This window comes from Micropterus dolomieu, linkage group LG10 (genome assembly GCF_021292245.1).
Source record: "Micropterus dolomieu isolate WLL.071019.BEF.003 ecotype Adirondacks linkage group LG10, ASM2129224v1, whole genome shotgun sequence".
Taxonomy (NCBI): domain Eukaryota; kingdom Metazoa; phylum Chordata; class Actinopteri; order Centrarchiformes; family Centrarchidae; genus Micropterus; species Micropterus dolomieu.
In genome coordinates this window covers 17905398-17921085 of record NC_060159.1, presented here as the reverse complement: position 1 = coordinate 17921085, position 15688 = coordinate 17905398, and the positions used below count along the sequence as shown (strand labels likewise).

General features: G+C 41.8%; 1 protein-coding gene across 3 annotated transcripts in view; it reads right to left on the bottom strand.

Annotated features, from left to right (window-relative positions):
* LOC123977529 (rho-associated protein kinase 2-like) overlaps window positions 1-15688 on the bottom strand; it is a 34702-nt gene that overhangs the window by 6501 nt on the left and 12513 nt on the right. For all 3 annotated transcript variants that reach the window (XM_046060277.1, XM_046060278.1, XM_046060280.1), the window contains 19 exons: window positions 12897-12988; window positions 10160-10319; window positions 8745-8841; window positions 8547-8626; window positions 8029-8077; window positions 7808-7943; window positions 7320-7411; window positions 6828-7074; window positions 5718-5824; window positions 5388-5547; window positions 4831-4991; window positions 4282-4466; window positions 4003-4072; window positions 3708-3811; window positions 2893-3079; window positions 2212-2305; window positions 1832-1926; window positions 1434-1622; window positions 721-889 (listed from right to left, as the gene is read on the bottom strand). In XM_046060277.1, the coding sequence (XP_045916233.1) occupies window positions 721-889; window positions 1434-1622; window positions 1832-1926; window positions 2212-2305; window positions 2893-3079; window positions 3708-3811; window positions 4003-4072; window positions 4282-4466; window positions 4831-4991; window positions 5388-5547; window positions 5718-5824; window positions 6828-7074; window positions 7320-7411; window positions 7808-7943; window positions 8029-8077; window positions 8547-8626; window positions 8745-8841; window positions 10160-10319; window positions 12897-12988 (2474 nt within the window). The remainder of the gene's footprint in view (window positions 1-720; window positions 890-1433; window positions 1623-1831; window positions 1927-2211; window positions 2306-2892; window positions 3080-3707; window positions 3812-4002; window positions 4073-4281; window positions 4467-4830; window positions 4992-5387; window positions 5548-5717; window positions 5825-6827; window positions 7075-7319; window positions 7412-7807; window positions 7944-8028; window positions 8078-8546; window positions 8627-8744; window positions 8842-10159; window positions 10320-12896; window positions 12989-15688) is intronic.

Genomic DNA, 15688 nt, shown 5'->3' with positions numbered 1-15688 from the left:
CACCTCTGGAGCAACTAGGGGTTAAGTGTCTTGCTCAGGGACACAATGGTGGATGTCTCACAGTGGGAATCAAACCCGGGTCTCCCACCCCAAAGGCAAGCATCTTATCTATGCGCCATCACCACCCCGGATAATGGATGGACACTATTATAAACCACTGTTAGGACAATTTCAGTATTCATTTTCATCCCCATCCCTGGTCTGAAGCGACATGCAGGGTCACCTGCAGGTTCAGCCTTAGGGGGCTGTTCATAGGTGAGGGCCAGGGGACGGTTGCCCTGCTCCACCCGCTGGTCATATTCTTCTTCATCCTCAGAGTCACTGTCAAAGACAGTATGAGCCGAGCGAAGGTTGGGTCGGGTGTCGATACAGACAGATTTGTGTGTGCGCTGGTAGGTGAAGGACATTGATTCTGAGGTGCGGGAGTGAGTAATGCGCACTGTGCCCCGAAGATGAAGAGAAGTTGAGGTGAAGTGAGGGGGAAAAAGAAGAAGCATAAAGAGGAAAAAGGTCAAAAACAATTGGCCTAGAAGACAAAGAGACTCAAAGTGAAAAAGGAAACAGCAGGAACTCAGGAAGAGAGACTGCAGAAAGGGGAACACAGGAAGTGCACGCAGAAGTGCATTTGCTTCTGAACTGGTTTGGAACATTTTAGTGTACAGTACACATGTTGGTGCCAAATTATAGAATGATGAATGTGAGATCAGGTCTCTTGTCTACCTGGGTATCCTTCACCCATTTCCATGTCGTTGCCACTGCTGATGCTGGTGGAGTCCAGAGAGTGAATGCTGAGGGAGGTGAGCTGGCAACGAAGCTGCTCGATGTCGCTGTCTTTACTGTCCAGCGCCATCTGAAGCTCCAGACGCACCTGGTTCTCTTCGGCTATCAGCTGAATAATAGACATGGGCCAGTGTTTAAATGCAGTTCAAGTCAAGTCTGTTGTTTGTGAAATAAATTCGTAAAATAAATAAACGTCTGAACAATAACCCAGTTACAAATTTGGATATGGGCTGAGGTAAAGGGAGCGGCACAGAGCAATGCATTGAAATTCGTTATCCAAAATAAAATAATATGAATATTAACTGCCCTTTGACTCTGTGCAGACTCTGGATTCTGGGGGATCAACAATTCCAAATAAATATTGTATTATGTTTGTTTATGTTATAAAATAAAGACTTTAGATGAAATATAGATAAATACTGAAATAAATATATTAACCTGGGTAAAACATTCATTTTAACAGAATTGATTCTGGGAGATACATGAAGGGAGATATAGTAATTTAAATTGAATTTGTAACCTACAGTATCTTCAGTTAAATCTTACTATAATAAAAGGACTTCAATAAAATCATCTGTCTCTCACAGAGACACAATATATATTCATGTTATGCCATGTGTTCGGATGCTAGCGTGCAGTGTCGGCGTACTGACCGCCTGCATCTCCCCCATCTCTCTCTGGTATTTGATGATGGTGCTGTTAAGTTTCTCTTTCTCCGCTCTCAGCTCCAGCTGCAGCTTCCTGTTCTCCTTCTCCTTCCTGTGCACCTCGGTGCCGTTGCCGCGGTGGCTTCCTCCCCCGGGCCCTCTCCTGTTCATCACCTCAGCCAGCTTGTTAACAGCCTGGGAGCAAAGAGATTAGATAGAGATAGAGATAGAGATTTTTGTTTTAGATCTCAGTGATTTTGGCCCAGAGTTCAACACAAGCCTGCAGCTGAACATTATTCTTAACAACAAATAATGTGACATAACAGTCGTCTCTGAAGGTAAAAAAAAAGTGAAAGTTAAATATTCCAGGCTTTCCAGACCTGTGTAGGCGCCCAGACACACACCTGAATTTTTAGTGTCCTTTCATTCTGCAGCTGCCTTTCAAAGGACACTTTGAGCGAGTTCATCTGCTGCTCCTCCTCCTTGGCTTTCTGGAGCTCTGTATAAATAGCAGAGAAGAATATTAATTCAGGGCTCATAAACATTTTTACTTAACATAAGTTTTACAGAAGTAATCCATAACTTAAGTCTTAAGAGCAATATTCTGCCATTCTACAGACACTTCTGCTTCCTGACGGAGAGATTAATGGCTTCTTTTCATGACATTTTTACAGCCTTCTTCCCATAAATCACCTTCAGGCAGCGTTTTAACACATTTTCCAGGACTGAGGGAAATGTCATTTCTGTAGAAATCTGGTGCTCATTAATTCAAAATGACACTCACGCTGCTGCATGTCTTTCAGCTGGTTGTTAAGCTCCTCTTTCTCACTGGCCAGGTTGGCCACATCCACCGTCAGAGTGCGATTGGACTCTTCCAGCTGTAAGGGGTGTCAGGGTGGAGGTGAGTCTCATCCATACACACAGTAGCAAACAAGCAAACTGCCAGTAATCTCTATTTAGCACATTTGAAAACAGACGTAAATCATGCTGCATGATCCAAACTACTGTGATTTACTGCAGTGGTTTCAATGCTGTCCTCAGGGTACATTTTACATCTGGGCCACTAGCTGAAGGAAATTAACTACTTACATTGCATACATACAGAAGACTGAGATCTATCAGATCATGGATTGGAAATACTTTAAAAATCTGCTTTACAAATGTTTTTTGAGGAAGCAAACGCATTCAACACATTTGTTGGACCTGAACGATACATGTATTGCGTTTTAGTGAGTAACGCTGAATATAAACTTTGTTTACAAGAAAACTCCACAGGGTTCCTTTAAGTAGCTGACAGGATGGGAAACAGTGTCAAACCTGTGACCCTAACAGTTTGAATGTAGTCATAAAATCATTTGTTACAAGGGTGTAAACACAAAAATCCTTCTTTATGGCTAAAGACTTCCTATATTTGAATTTCAACAACATATACTTCCTGGATCTAAATAGACTAAAATGGTCTCACCGAGCTGATGGTGGCCTCCTTGTCGCTGAGCTCCTGTTTGTGTCTTGCCATCATGTCTTTGATCTCCAGCTCCTTCATGATCTTCTCCTTCTCCAGGTCGGAGTACTGCTCCTCAGCGATGGAGCGAGCCAGCTGCTCAGAATCTGCCTTGGTCAGACTGGCCTCCAGCTGGGTTGTCAGGGAATCCCTAATGAGGGAATAGAGGAAGGAACTGTTATCACCGTATTATCCAAATGCTAGAACTGGATAAATCCTTAAAATCCCTGCTGATATTAGGCCAGTCAGACATAGGCCTATAGGCCTATAGTGTGGACATACATTAACATTTAAAATGACCTTTTCGTCGATGTGGGATTTTAAAGCAAGAGTGTTACACTTGTCCACAGTAATCTTTGGCTCTTGTGCATCTGCTGTTAATCTGGTTAAACTTTATTCAGTTAAAGGTCAAGTCCTCTTTTTTGGCTGTGAGATGAATTCACAGAGGCCAAATAACACTAATCTGGAAAGTATGTTACATTCTTAAAAAAAACGATAACTGTATAACGTCATGCTGTAGATGCCTCACTGCCACGGACATTTTATGCATGACATGAAATAGTTTGTGTTCATACTTTGTTTCATTTAATTTAATTTAATTTAATATTTTTGTAGCTGTTCATGTTGGATTAATTCTCATATTTTTTTCTTTGTATGATGTTTAAAACAGAATCAAATCAAATCAGAAATGCCAGGTCATTTTAGTGCTGTAATGTCTCGGGTTTCAGTGTTTAGACTGAAAAAGGGGTAGTCAAAAGAAACCCGTAATCCACAGTCACCTCTCCTCCTGATATTCTGCCAGTTGCTGCTGTGCGTCAATGTACAGCTTATTCTTCTCATCGCACTCGTCCTTCAGTTCGCGGACCTGCGTCTTGTAAAGGGTCTTGGAGGAGGACAGTTAGAGGTACAATTAATTTCACATCACAGATCTGGGATGTACTAGGTGGGAAAATAAACTCTTTCTCTGTTCATATCTTCCACATCAAGATCCATATTTAAGATCAATTTAGATTTTTGCTCTGCTGTGTTTATAGACAAGGTGCACAAAAGAAGGAAAATGGCTGTTAGTATTACCGTGAAATACTGCTCTGCCTCCAGTTGGTCCTTCAGTTCCTTCAGCTGGTCAGCCGCCTCCTGCTTCTCCCTGGAACAGGACCAACAATCTGTAAATTATTACTCCTGGCCAAATACCCACCAGAGCCAAAGCACTTTCCTCAAATCAGACACGATGAGCGAGATTCTCCACAACAATTTGCCAACAGCATCACAACAAATTCAGCTGCACTGCGTGTTTATGTTCAGTATACATTGTGCGCGCGTGTGTGTGTGTGTGTGTGGGTGGGTGTATTTGACCTGCGTAGCTCCTGGTTCTGTTTCTCCAGGACCTGCTTCATGTCCAGCAGGTGGTTGAGCTCCTGTTTGAGCTGTTTCTCTGAGGAGCGGAGCACCGACACCTGCTGGTTCTGAATCTTCAGATCATTCTGGCTCAGACTCCGCTTGTGGAACTCCTGCTCCACACGTAAGCTCAGGTTCTTGACCTGCACAAACACACAAGCATTTTCAGTGGTGGCACTAACTGACAGTTGTGGGGGACAAGTGAGGTCTCAAAGCTGATTTTGTCTGAACACCAGTTAAAAAACGTGACTTCACTCAGCTTGGGATATAAGGAAATGCGATGAGGAAAAGCAGCAAATATTCACAATAAAGAAAAAAAAAACATGTTGGACATTGATTTTGATAAGTCAAACCAGCTGATTATTGCAGCTTCACAAAAAATAGCAGCACATGATGCACTCTGTTATTATTATAAAACGTTTTTTTAACTGGCAGTACTGTGAGAGTGTGAGGAGCTTGATAATTGATAATTAAGATAAATAAGCATTTATAAACAGTAAGCTTCACCTCTTCAGAAAGTTTCTCCTTTTGTGCATGCAGCTCGTCCAGTTTGTTCTGCGCCTGCTTGTAGTCACAGTCCAGCATGGAGTGGTCCTTCTCTAGTTGCAGCAGCTTTCCCTCCACCTGCAGCTTCAAGCTGCGCTCCTCCTGCAGGGTGCACTCCATCTCTGGACCAAACAAAAAAAACAAACATCAAGAGGTGCCACACTCAGTTGTACGCAGTATTGACCAAACAATTTCTTCCTCTGATGGAGGACCAGATAAATGGCCAATCAGTACAGTAATGAATTTGAAGACCAGCCTGGTATAGTTTTCTGTCAAATCGCTGGACACAAACACAGTTTTTGATCCATGGTCTTCTCCATCAATCAGCACTTCATCTTTTTCAGGTGATGTTTAACTTCTTTTCCAGCCTTCCTGAATAACTGAAGCCACTTCTTGACTTTCATTATTGGTTATACCGACGCTTTTTTGTATTTATTATTTCAATATCTGTGTAAAGTACTACTGACCATATGCTGATGTTTTTATGCATTCACACTTTTGTCCTTTCACTTGCTCACCCTTTAAGGCCTCAGACTTTGCCTCCTCGATTGACTGGTAGATCTTGTTTTTATCCGCGAGCTTGGCTTTGGTGGCCTTGTGTTCTGCCTCCTCCTGCTCCAGACTCTGCTGTAGCGACTTCAGCTTGAACGTCAAATCGATCTCTTGGTTGCTCTTCTCCTATAGAATCAAAAGGGATTATTAGGTTTCTAATGTCCATTTCAAATAGTCGTCAATGTTGGACACGTAATCTAGAAATGTTAACTTTAAATTTGCAGGAGGAATATATTTTGGACTAGCCTAATCTGTCATTTCGCACAGGAAATTAGTAATTAGAAATGACAACCAACCTTCTCCAGGTCATTGAGCTTGTCCTGTAGCTGCTTCTTTTCAGTCTGGACCTTTAAGAGAGAAGACTTCACTTCTTTTACCTCTTCTTCCAGGACAGTGATACGACCTAAGGAGGAGTAATGGGAATAGGGAAAAGGAATCAATAACAAAGAAATTATAGAAAGAACAAAAAAACTAAATGCACCTGAACTACTCAGTTGCAATCAGGCATGAGCCTATCCAATATACAGAAAACAACACACTTAAAAGTTTATTTTCCCTTTAACTAACTCCACCCACATGGAGAGTTTTACCAGGAGGGGAAAAAGCATGAGGCATCACTGCAAACAGGCAACACTGTTGTTTTGATCCGTCCTCTCTGACCTCAGTGACTGGCCTCTCTGCGTGGACTGAGCACACTGAAGTTTCCAAACAGCATCTCACAAGAGGTGCTGGCTCCGAGCCGGCTTTGGCTTTCATAGCCCCTCGCTTCATTCTCAGCCTTTTGAACAGATGTTTCCACCTATGATCAGATATTTCCCAAAGCCTGCTCCAACATAACGATTCACATTTAATACCCCCGTCCAGCCTCCAGCTCCAAGTTGTGTAATGCTACTAAGGAAATGTTTACTGCAGTAGTTTTGATTGAGCCCCATAGATCACACTTTGATTACCTGCAGTTACAGTGAATTAACCTTTTTGACTAAATGCTAACTTTGCAAACCTTATAACATTTTAATAGACACAATAAAGTTTGGAACATAAAAGGCTTGTAAATAATCATTGGCTGGTTGCTAAGGCGTTAATTATTGTATTACAATTTCCACATCTTAACAGCATTTTTCTTCTGCTTGTTGTTAATTCCCAACCACTGAGTAGGATATGTGTATAAACACATTAAATAAACTTTTTGTGAACAGCAAACATGCTAAGCTATTGTAATTGTAGTGCACAGAATCAAGAGTCTGTTATACAGCAGTGTTTCTCTAAAGTTTGCAAACATTATCCACCATGAACTATTAGTCATACCAGACCAAGTACAGTGAAACTTCTTGAACTGCTTGGAACTACTTATTCAGCGCATGTTGATACATATTAACGTCAAAGTGTAACAGACAGCCACGTCTCACCCTGCAGGTCAGTAATAGTTTCGGTCCCGAGGCTGCGATCTCTTCTCTCCTCCTCCAGCTCGGCCTGTAGCACCATCAGCTGCTTCTCCAGCTCCATCTTGCCGTTTTCCAGCTGGCTGCACTTCTCCTGCATCTCCCTGAGGCTGACCTCCAGGCTCTGAGCCTGCTTCAGGGCCTCTGCCTGACTCTTCTTCAGCCGCGCTGCCGCCTCCTGCTCAGCCTGAAGCACAGCGTTGGCCTCCTCGAGCTACAGGCGGGAAACAAGACGGGATGAAACTTTTCCCTGCAGGCTAAACTGGGTCAGCGCAGCATTTTTGCAAATTAAAGAGATTTAATGAGGGAAAAGCAGACTGAATAATGAAAACAGCAGCCACAGTTACTTCTTTGAACATGGATGATTATATTAGCAAGCTGGATTTACATAAGTTGAAACAGTGAGAAAAAAAGAAGAAAGACAAAGCTATGTTAGGTGAAGTTAAAAGCTCCCCTCACTTGTTTCTGCAGCTGGATGTTCTTCTCATTGGAGATGTGGGAATTCTGGTTCCTCTTCCTGAGATCCTCTAGCTGGTCCCGCAGGTTGTTCACTAACAAGTAAATGCAAACAAAAAAAAGTTACAATGCAGTATTTCATAAAACACATTCAGTGAAGCCTGGAAATACCGTGACCCATCCTATAACAGCCAGCATATCCAATACAGTCTTTTCATACTGCATAAAAAGAGGGATGCAGAGCTGCGAGGTATCCTTGTGGTTTATTACAATGTTTTACTAAGTTTAACAGTCAGACTAATATATTACACCAATTTTGCAAAATATGATTTGATGAAACAACATAATATAATTTATAAGGGCCCACATAAACATAATGTTTGATTTCTCTGTGTACAGTGGAACTGCGTGACATTTAAAGAGCTGGCAATGCACTTTTGAGCTTATTCAGGAGTGTAGACATTCGGACAGGGTATTTCCCGTGTGCTCACATTCGTTCTCCAGGCTGCGTTTTCTGTCTGCTTCAATCTCCACCCTGCGCAGGTTCTCCGTGCTCTGGTGCTGCAGCAGAGCTCGCTCTCTCTCCAGCTGCCTTAGCGAGGCCTCGACTTTCTGCCTGCCACTCATCTGATCAGAGAGGAAATCACAAGCATTATGAGTGGAATGACCTCTTAACCTGCTTTATCATATCGTGGTTGAAATGCATGCTTACCTCCTTGTCTAGTTCTTTGACCAGCTTGTCTAAACGGTTGGTGGCGTTTCTGGGGGCAAAGAACAGTTTTATTGCGGACTTCTTCGCACAAATCCTTGAATTAGGAGGCACCTGCCTGTTCTATTACACTCACTTTATGTTCAGTATATTTTCCTCACATATATGCAAATTTAAAACTTGACATTTCAAAAGTTTCCATAAACTGAAATAAAACATGACTATTTTTTTTGCTTTTCTGATGGAACATGTGGAAGTGATTTGTCTTTTCTTTTAAACATCAACCATTATCAGAAACGCTTCAGCTTTGCAGGATGGGATGTCACTTCCTGTTGTGGATCGCAATCAAAAAGATTTCCTGCCTCATCCAGCAAATGGCAAACAATATAAATGCCAAGAACTGCCCAGTGATGACCAGTTTTTTTAATGATTATTATATTCTAAAGTTTTGGTGATTCATTGCTTGAATGGGATTCTTCATCATGAATCAGTGTGTTTGTGTGTTATTCATCTTATCGTACTTGCACTTCTGCTCCAGCTCATCTTTGGCCTGCATCTCATGGTCAAGCTGCTCCTCCAGCTGATAAAGCTTTTTCTGCAGCTGATAGATGGCCAGAAAAGAAAAACACTATTATCTAATGATTATTTCCATCTTTTAAGTACTTTAACGCTTGCTTGTTAGCATAATATTAAGACCACACACACACACAAACACCTACCTCTTTTTTACTGTCCGAGCAATACTCCTTATCTTCAGAGTTTTCCTTGCTGTCCTCTGAAACCTCCACGGAGCAGTTGTTGTTTCCGTTCAGCAGCCTGAGAGAGAATGGAGGGACATACAAGAGCCATGAATTTACCTGTGCTGGTTTTCCAGTCCTGGCAACATCCAACACTATCCACATGTCTAAATTTGTGTCACATTTTACATCTCCAAGATCCATAATCCCAATTAACTACCCCTACCCCATGTTGTCAAGGAGGTGTCACATTTCCTTCATTATTGTTACCATTCAGAAATCACTTACACTTTAGACCCATAACCTCATGCATGGAGCACAAAAACCTTAAATGATGAACTGTGAAAAAAAAATAAAAATTCTAAAAATCTTTGAGGCATCTTGTTACATCTGGATGGGTTTACCTTTGGAGAAAACTCAAAGAACGCCTTCAACCCACACTGTCTGTTGCCAACTGTTAACCATGGTGGTGGACTTTTAATAGTGGGCACCTATCTCTGGGAATCATTACATGACTCTGCCACATGGCTGCATAATGACCAAGGAATCTGAATCCATTTTACGATCTTTTTAGGACCAGTTGTGTCCTTTAGCATAAACTGTTCTCGCATGGTGTTAATATTTTTTTTAAATGGAAATGCACACATACATAATGCTAAAAATATGATTTCAGTTGACCCTAAAATGCACAGTTAAGGATGCAGTGTGTCTGAAATCCAAGAAAGGTTGTCCACAGCCATACTTTTTATTACCTGCTCAATATTCATGTGTTATCAGCAATTTTGGCTGTATTAATAGCCATTTACTGACTTAAGTGGCATTGTTTTGGCCAATGACTCTCACTTGTCAGGTAAATGGAAAAGAGAAATTGGTGAGACACAAGCAGTGGACTCTTATATATAAGCTTTAAAAATAAAAGCATAACATTGCTGACAAAAAGCACTATAGGATCATGAATCACACAGATGTTGTTTTTTACTACTTCTCCTACAAATTGAGCCCAAGGTTTCAAAAACTAGACTCCATCGTAAGCAAAGAGGGCATTTAAAAGGGGCTGTCAGAACAAGGCAGCAGTGTGGAGCTCGAACAGGCACTCAGTGTCTGACTGTAAGAGGGTATTAAAAGGTATGGGTGTGAAGCTGTCTTTTTCTACCTCTTGCATCTTGGGCACAGCGCTGTCCTTAAACCTATTTCCTGAGTCTAGAGGCCCTTGTAAAAGTTCCCACACATGAGAGCTGCAATATGTTCCAGTGAAAATCTACATTAAATCCCAGTATCATTAACAAAATTATATTAACTAAATTATAAGCTCAGTAAATGCTAATGCAGACAGGATTCACATGCAAAACAGCAGAGAAGTCAAAAATTTAAACAAAACGTGAGAATAAAACACTTACTGGTCCTCCTTGAAGTAAGTGAAGAAGACAAATGGTAGCTGGTTGCCCACAAAGGCTTTGGGCTGAGGAAAGGTCTCAGCATCTCTTTTATCATCCTCTATGTCGTCAAAGTTACTGGTGTCTATGTCACCGTTCAGCTCTGGCACAACTGGAGCCACAGCTGGAAGACAGAGAGAGAGTCACGGAGCAAAAGGGGGAGAGGAGGAGGTGGAACCCGAGAGACACTGAGAAAAGAGAGCGATGATGTTCTACATAAACCAAGGCGATCAAAGATTAAAACCCGGTGCTACAGGTATTTCAATTTAAAGCACATCTTCAACAAACTCTTAAAATCTTTTCAGGAGTATACTCCATGGCAATTTTTTGGCACTGCTTGCAGTAGGAGTAGGCTCTGCAGGTTGGCGTGAGGCTACCACCACTCCTTTTTCCCGTACAGTGCTCACTTTGTGCCCCACACACAGTGCCTTTCACCAACGAAGCCTAAACGTCTGCTCTCTTCTCGCAGGAGCCGGCGTTCTTAAAATGTCTGCACAACAGGCAGACAAAAATGTGTCAAAGGGCCAAATCAGATAAAACTAAGCTAGTCCTTTCACCTAAAAATAGTTCCTAATTGAGAAAAAAAGGAGCCATTATGGATCAAGTTCCTCAGACCAGTGCAATTCTGGCTCTGAGCAAAGAGCTCATTACTGTTAGGTCAGGACACAACCCTCAGCGTGACAAATGTGACTCAAAGATGGCAGAGAAAATACAGGGAGAGATCAAGCAGAGGAATGAAACAAAAGCCAAAAGTGTGGTGAGACAGAAAGAGACACAGGCCCCTCCATGGAGGCCCTTGTGGCACAACTTCCCAGAATGCTCTCTGATAGCGGGCGGCTAATGACAGGCAGCCGTGGCCACAGTGAGAGTGAGAAAGCGGGAGCAACCCTCCAAGCTGGGGCGCCCCTCTCATTAGGCCAGTCCACACAGGCCGCACAGCCTGCCCCGCCTGCCGCTACAGGGGGTCCAGCCATCCATCCATCCAATCCATCCATCCAATCCATCCATCCATGGCACTGGCTTCTTTTGCCTGCACCACCCTAAAGCTTAATAAGCTTGATAAATATGAGCCCAAGTGGGAGAATGTTCAATAGAAACAAACATGGTAAATCTTCATGGCCACACACAGGAGGAAGTAAAGTCTTCCTTTCACAGACACAGAGGGCTGGGAGGTACATGCAGCTCTGGGGGACGCCACAATGGGAGAAGGGTCATGTTTTGAGTGTGTGTATGTGTGACAGGACATGCACGTGCAAACATGAAGAGAGCTGAGCAGCGGCACAGTAGTGGTTTTGTGTTCCAACTGCCAGGCAGTCCGAAGTTCTGTCTGCTGTCTTAATCAGAGCCAGGTGAAGCAGAGAGACGGAGCAGGAGAGGTGAAAGAGCCAGACTGTAATTCTATACAGACACAAAGTTCTTGTTCATATTCTTAATAAATCCCTTTCCTTATTTCCTTCCTTCCGAAGAGATGCCTAATATGATACAACTGTATAAGAGGAGATTGAACCATGACTCTTACTACTTCAATTTACCTTTCAATTCAAAAGAATACAGTTAGGTATGAGCTTAATATCGTGACAAGCAATGGCTATCCTAACACTTTCATTAATATACAAAAAGCTTAGAATCGTTCCATCGATTTGTTTTCTATTTTATTTGATGCAAATTAGATAATGTGTATATCTTTTCTGTTGTTATGGTTTACATGTTGATAATTGTTTTGATTTTGCGTCGATGATTTCAAGTTCGCTTCTTTTTCTCTGCTGTGTCAAAATGTAAGTGTAAATGAAACTATAAAGAAAATGCAATAAAATATTTAAAAAAATCTGTTATTATTATTATATTATCATTTCATAGCAGATGCAACATTTTACTTTCTGATTTACCACCACGCCAACTATTACACATTACTTGTTATGCATTTATCCATTGATAATACATTATACATCACGAAGGCCTGTCAATGTAATAATCTAAATATATTAGACAGGACTTTATGTCACTAGCAGTTATCAGCTAAATGGATATTTGGACAGTCAGGTTTGCTGCTACAGACCAATCAACACAACTTGCTCCTACTGGTGGAGACTTTCATTAAAACAGCCTTTAAGTTTTAGCTGTGTGTGTATTGTTAGTATGGGTGGTGCAGAGCTAGTATGCCATGTTTAACCCACTGAATAGTGTAGGCCCGTGACATTTCTAAATTTAACTGTCTGCTCTTAAATTGCACATTTAAGAGGTGTAACGATATAAACTCTTCAGCTACTTACCAGTGTCGCCAAAACACTTAGTTCTATATGGTATACACCTGCAGTAAAACTTGCAGTGTTTAATATTTTTTTCAATTCCCTCTACTCTTTTCGAGTGGCACCCATATGCAGCTGGTTATCCTGCATCACAGGCTCTGCTTCTCTGCACAGCATCCTCTCGTATAATGTAAGATATGAGCCAGGAGCATATGGAGTGCATGTGTACCATATATGCAGGCTTAAAGGCTTAGGAGACGGAAATAGACTATGAACTAAGACTGAAAAGAACCAGATCTGTGGAGGAATGGGCTGGAGATGATAAGAAAAAAAAAGACAAGAGGAGTGGCAATGAGAGATGGAACAAGTCACACATTGCCAGAGATGGAAGCTGCACCTGTATAGTGGGGATTAAAACAAAAATACACAAGATTCAAAAACATGCACACACTTACTCTCTCGGATGTTGTCAAAGGTCCACTGGTTGTTCTTGAAGAAAGGGTGGCATTTGATCTCATCCACTCCAGTACGGCCCAGACGAACCTCCCTGCACACAGCAACAGGACCAAGACTGTGAGCAGAGCCTGCTCAGCCTGAACACAAAACACACCCCACTTGTCCCCTCCACACACCATCGTCATCAGCATGTCATCCCAAACACACAGCCCAGTGGAGTGACCACTAGGCACTGACCACACTGACCAGCATGGAGAGCTGCATGACCACTGATGGACACTGAAACCTCCTTTAACCAGACAGATAATATAGATCCAGGAGGAGAGCGGGAGCAAAGACAGCAGGATCAGAACGCAGGAGGCAACATCAACAACTCTGATTGACTCAAACACAACTGCTAGAGCTGCTGCTGCATTCCCCTCTCTAAAACTCTACTCTCACACACACTCTCTCTCTTTCTCGTCCCACTTTCCTCCCTCCTCCAGCGCTGGGTACAGGGTTGCAGGGGTGCGGCAGTTTAGGCTTGCCACGTGTGGGACATTCCAGAGCCAGCCAAAAGAAAGAGAGGGTAGGGGTGGGGAGGAAGAAAGAGAAAACGGGAGAGTTTCTAAACCCCTCCACAAAAAAAAAAAGATCGAAAAAAATAGGCATCCAGGCCAGGCTTATAAACAGGCCATGTCTCAGTGCCCGGAAAACTGCAAGAGTGCAAAGGAGAAAGTTACAACAGAAATGAGCAAAGGATGGAGAAATGGAAAGTGGCACCAAGAAAGGTAGAAAAAGAAAATTACAAAAAAAAGAGACGATGGTGGTTCTTACAGGAATGATTCAGCAAGACAGGGCGACAGTGACGGAGCATGTGGGTTAAGTGGTGAATGAATGTACTGGTCAGTGTTCAAGATATGTGTGTGTGTGGGTGGGTGGTTGTGTGGCTGAGCAGCCGTACACATGTGAGATTCTGTATGTGGTGGGAGAATAGTGAGTGAGAAGGTAAATAAACTGAGTGAGGAAAAATGAAAGGCTGCTCTGTGTTGAAGCAGAAAGAGCCTGTTGTTTGAGCCCTCTCTGGATGGCGGGGTAACTAATGTAAACAGGAAGTGGTTTCTTCCAGGGGGATGGGTCACTAACCAAAAACCTGACCCACACATTCATTTAATCCATACCTTTATTACTAATAATATGTTATAACACATATTAAAATGACACTATTTGTAATTGCATGGCAGCTAAAATCAGGTTTGGATTCATCAATATCATTTTTAGCAAACAAATTCAAGACAGAATGTTAGTTTTATTAAAGAATGCATCTAGTGAAATTCTATATATATCTTTTTGTCTACAAATCTCATGAAAAAAGAGCTAAAACTATTAGTACTATAAGTATTGTCTGTATGCAAAGCCTGATATAAGTTATTCCTCTGTTCCATAGACTTCTAACGTCACTCCGCTGCACTAGCTGACAAGTTTATCACAATTGGGCACTGTGGTTTATTTTGAGTCAATCCCACATGCTGAAAATACTCACTAGCAAACCAAATGTGTATCAATCCGCAGGAGAAAATAGTCCCCCAACAAATGTACTTTTTGCTCACGTTTGAAAAATGTTTGCTATAAACTACAATGCCCAGCTGTTTAAGGAAACTGTTTAGCCTTTTAAAAATAATAAACTATATGTTAGCCTTAGTTCAAGTTTTACATCTACAGTTGGAAGCAATACGATTGTTGGTCATTTCAGGGAATTTGTTGACAAGAAAGAAAAGACTATAAAAATATAGAATAAGGTCTTGATAACTAAACCTTACACCTACAACACCATATTGTATTTACTTAAAGTTTGGTGGCGGTACCACAAAAAACATTTGGCGAATAAAGCACTGTCTTCTGAAGAAGAGTTGTGAAACGTCTTTGTTAACTTTGACACGTCTAATGTCTGATACTTTCTCACTTTGCTTATTTAATGCTGGCCGCACAATAGAAGATAATTAGGCCAATTTAAGTCAGATTCGCCCCTCTCAGCAATTGCGGGGTGTTAGTGAGCGGAGGCTGATCGGTTATTGATTATCAGCCTAAATGATACTGTAGTGTGAGGGGTTCACAGACATGCAGGTGCTGGTCATATAATTAGAATATTATCAAAAAGTTGAGTTATTTTAGTAATTCCATTCAAAAAGTGAAACCTGTATAATGTATACATTCATACCACACAGACTGATATATTTCAAGTGTTCATTCCTTTTAATTTTGATGATTATAACTGATAACTAATGAAAACCCCAAAATCAGTATCTCAGAAAATTAGAATAATGTGAAAAGGTTCAGTACTGAAGACACCTGGTGCCACACTCTAATCAGCTAATTAACTCAAAATACCTGCAAAGGCCTTTAAATGGTCTCTCAGTCTAGTTCTGTAGGCTAAACAATCATGGGGAAGACTGCTGACTTGACAGCTGTCCAAAAGACGACCATTGACACCTTGCACAAGGAGGGCAAGACACAAAAGGTCATTGCTAAAGAGGCTGGCTGTTCACAGAGCTCTGTGTCCAAGCACATTAATAGAGAGGCGAAGGGAAGGAAAAGATGTGGTAGAAAAAAGTGTACAAGCAATAGGGATAACCGCACCCTGGAGAGGATTGTGAAACAAAACCCATTCAAAAATGTGGGGGAGATTCACAAAGAGTGGACTGCAGCTGGAGTCAGTGCTTCAAGAACCACCACGCACAGACGTATGCAAGACATAGGTTGCTGTTGCATTCCTTGAGTCAAGCCACTCTTGAACAAGACACAGCGTCAGAAG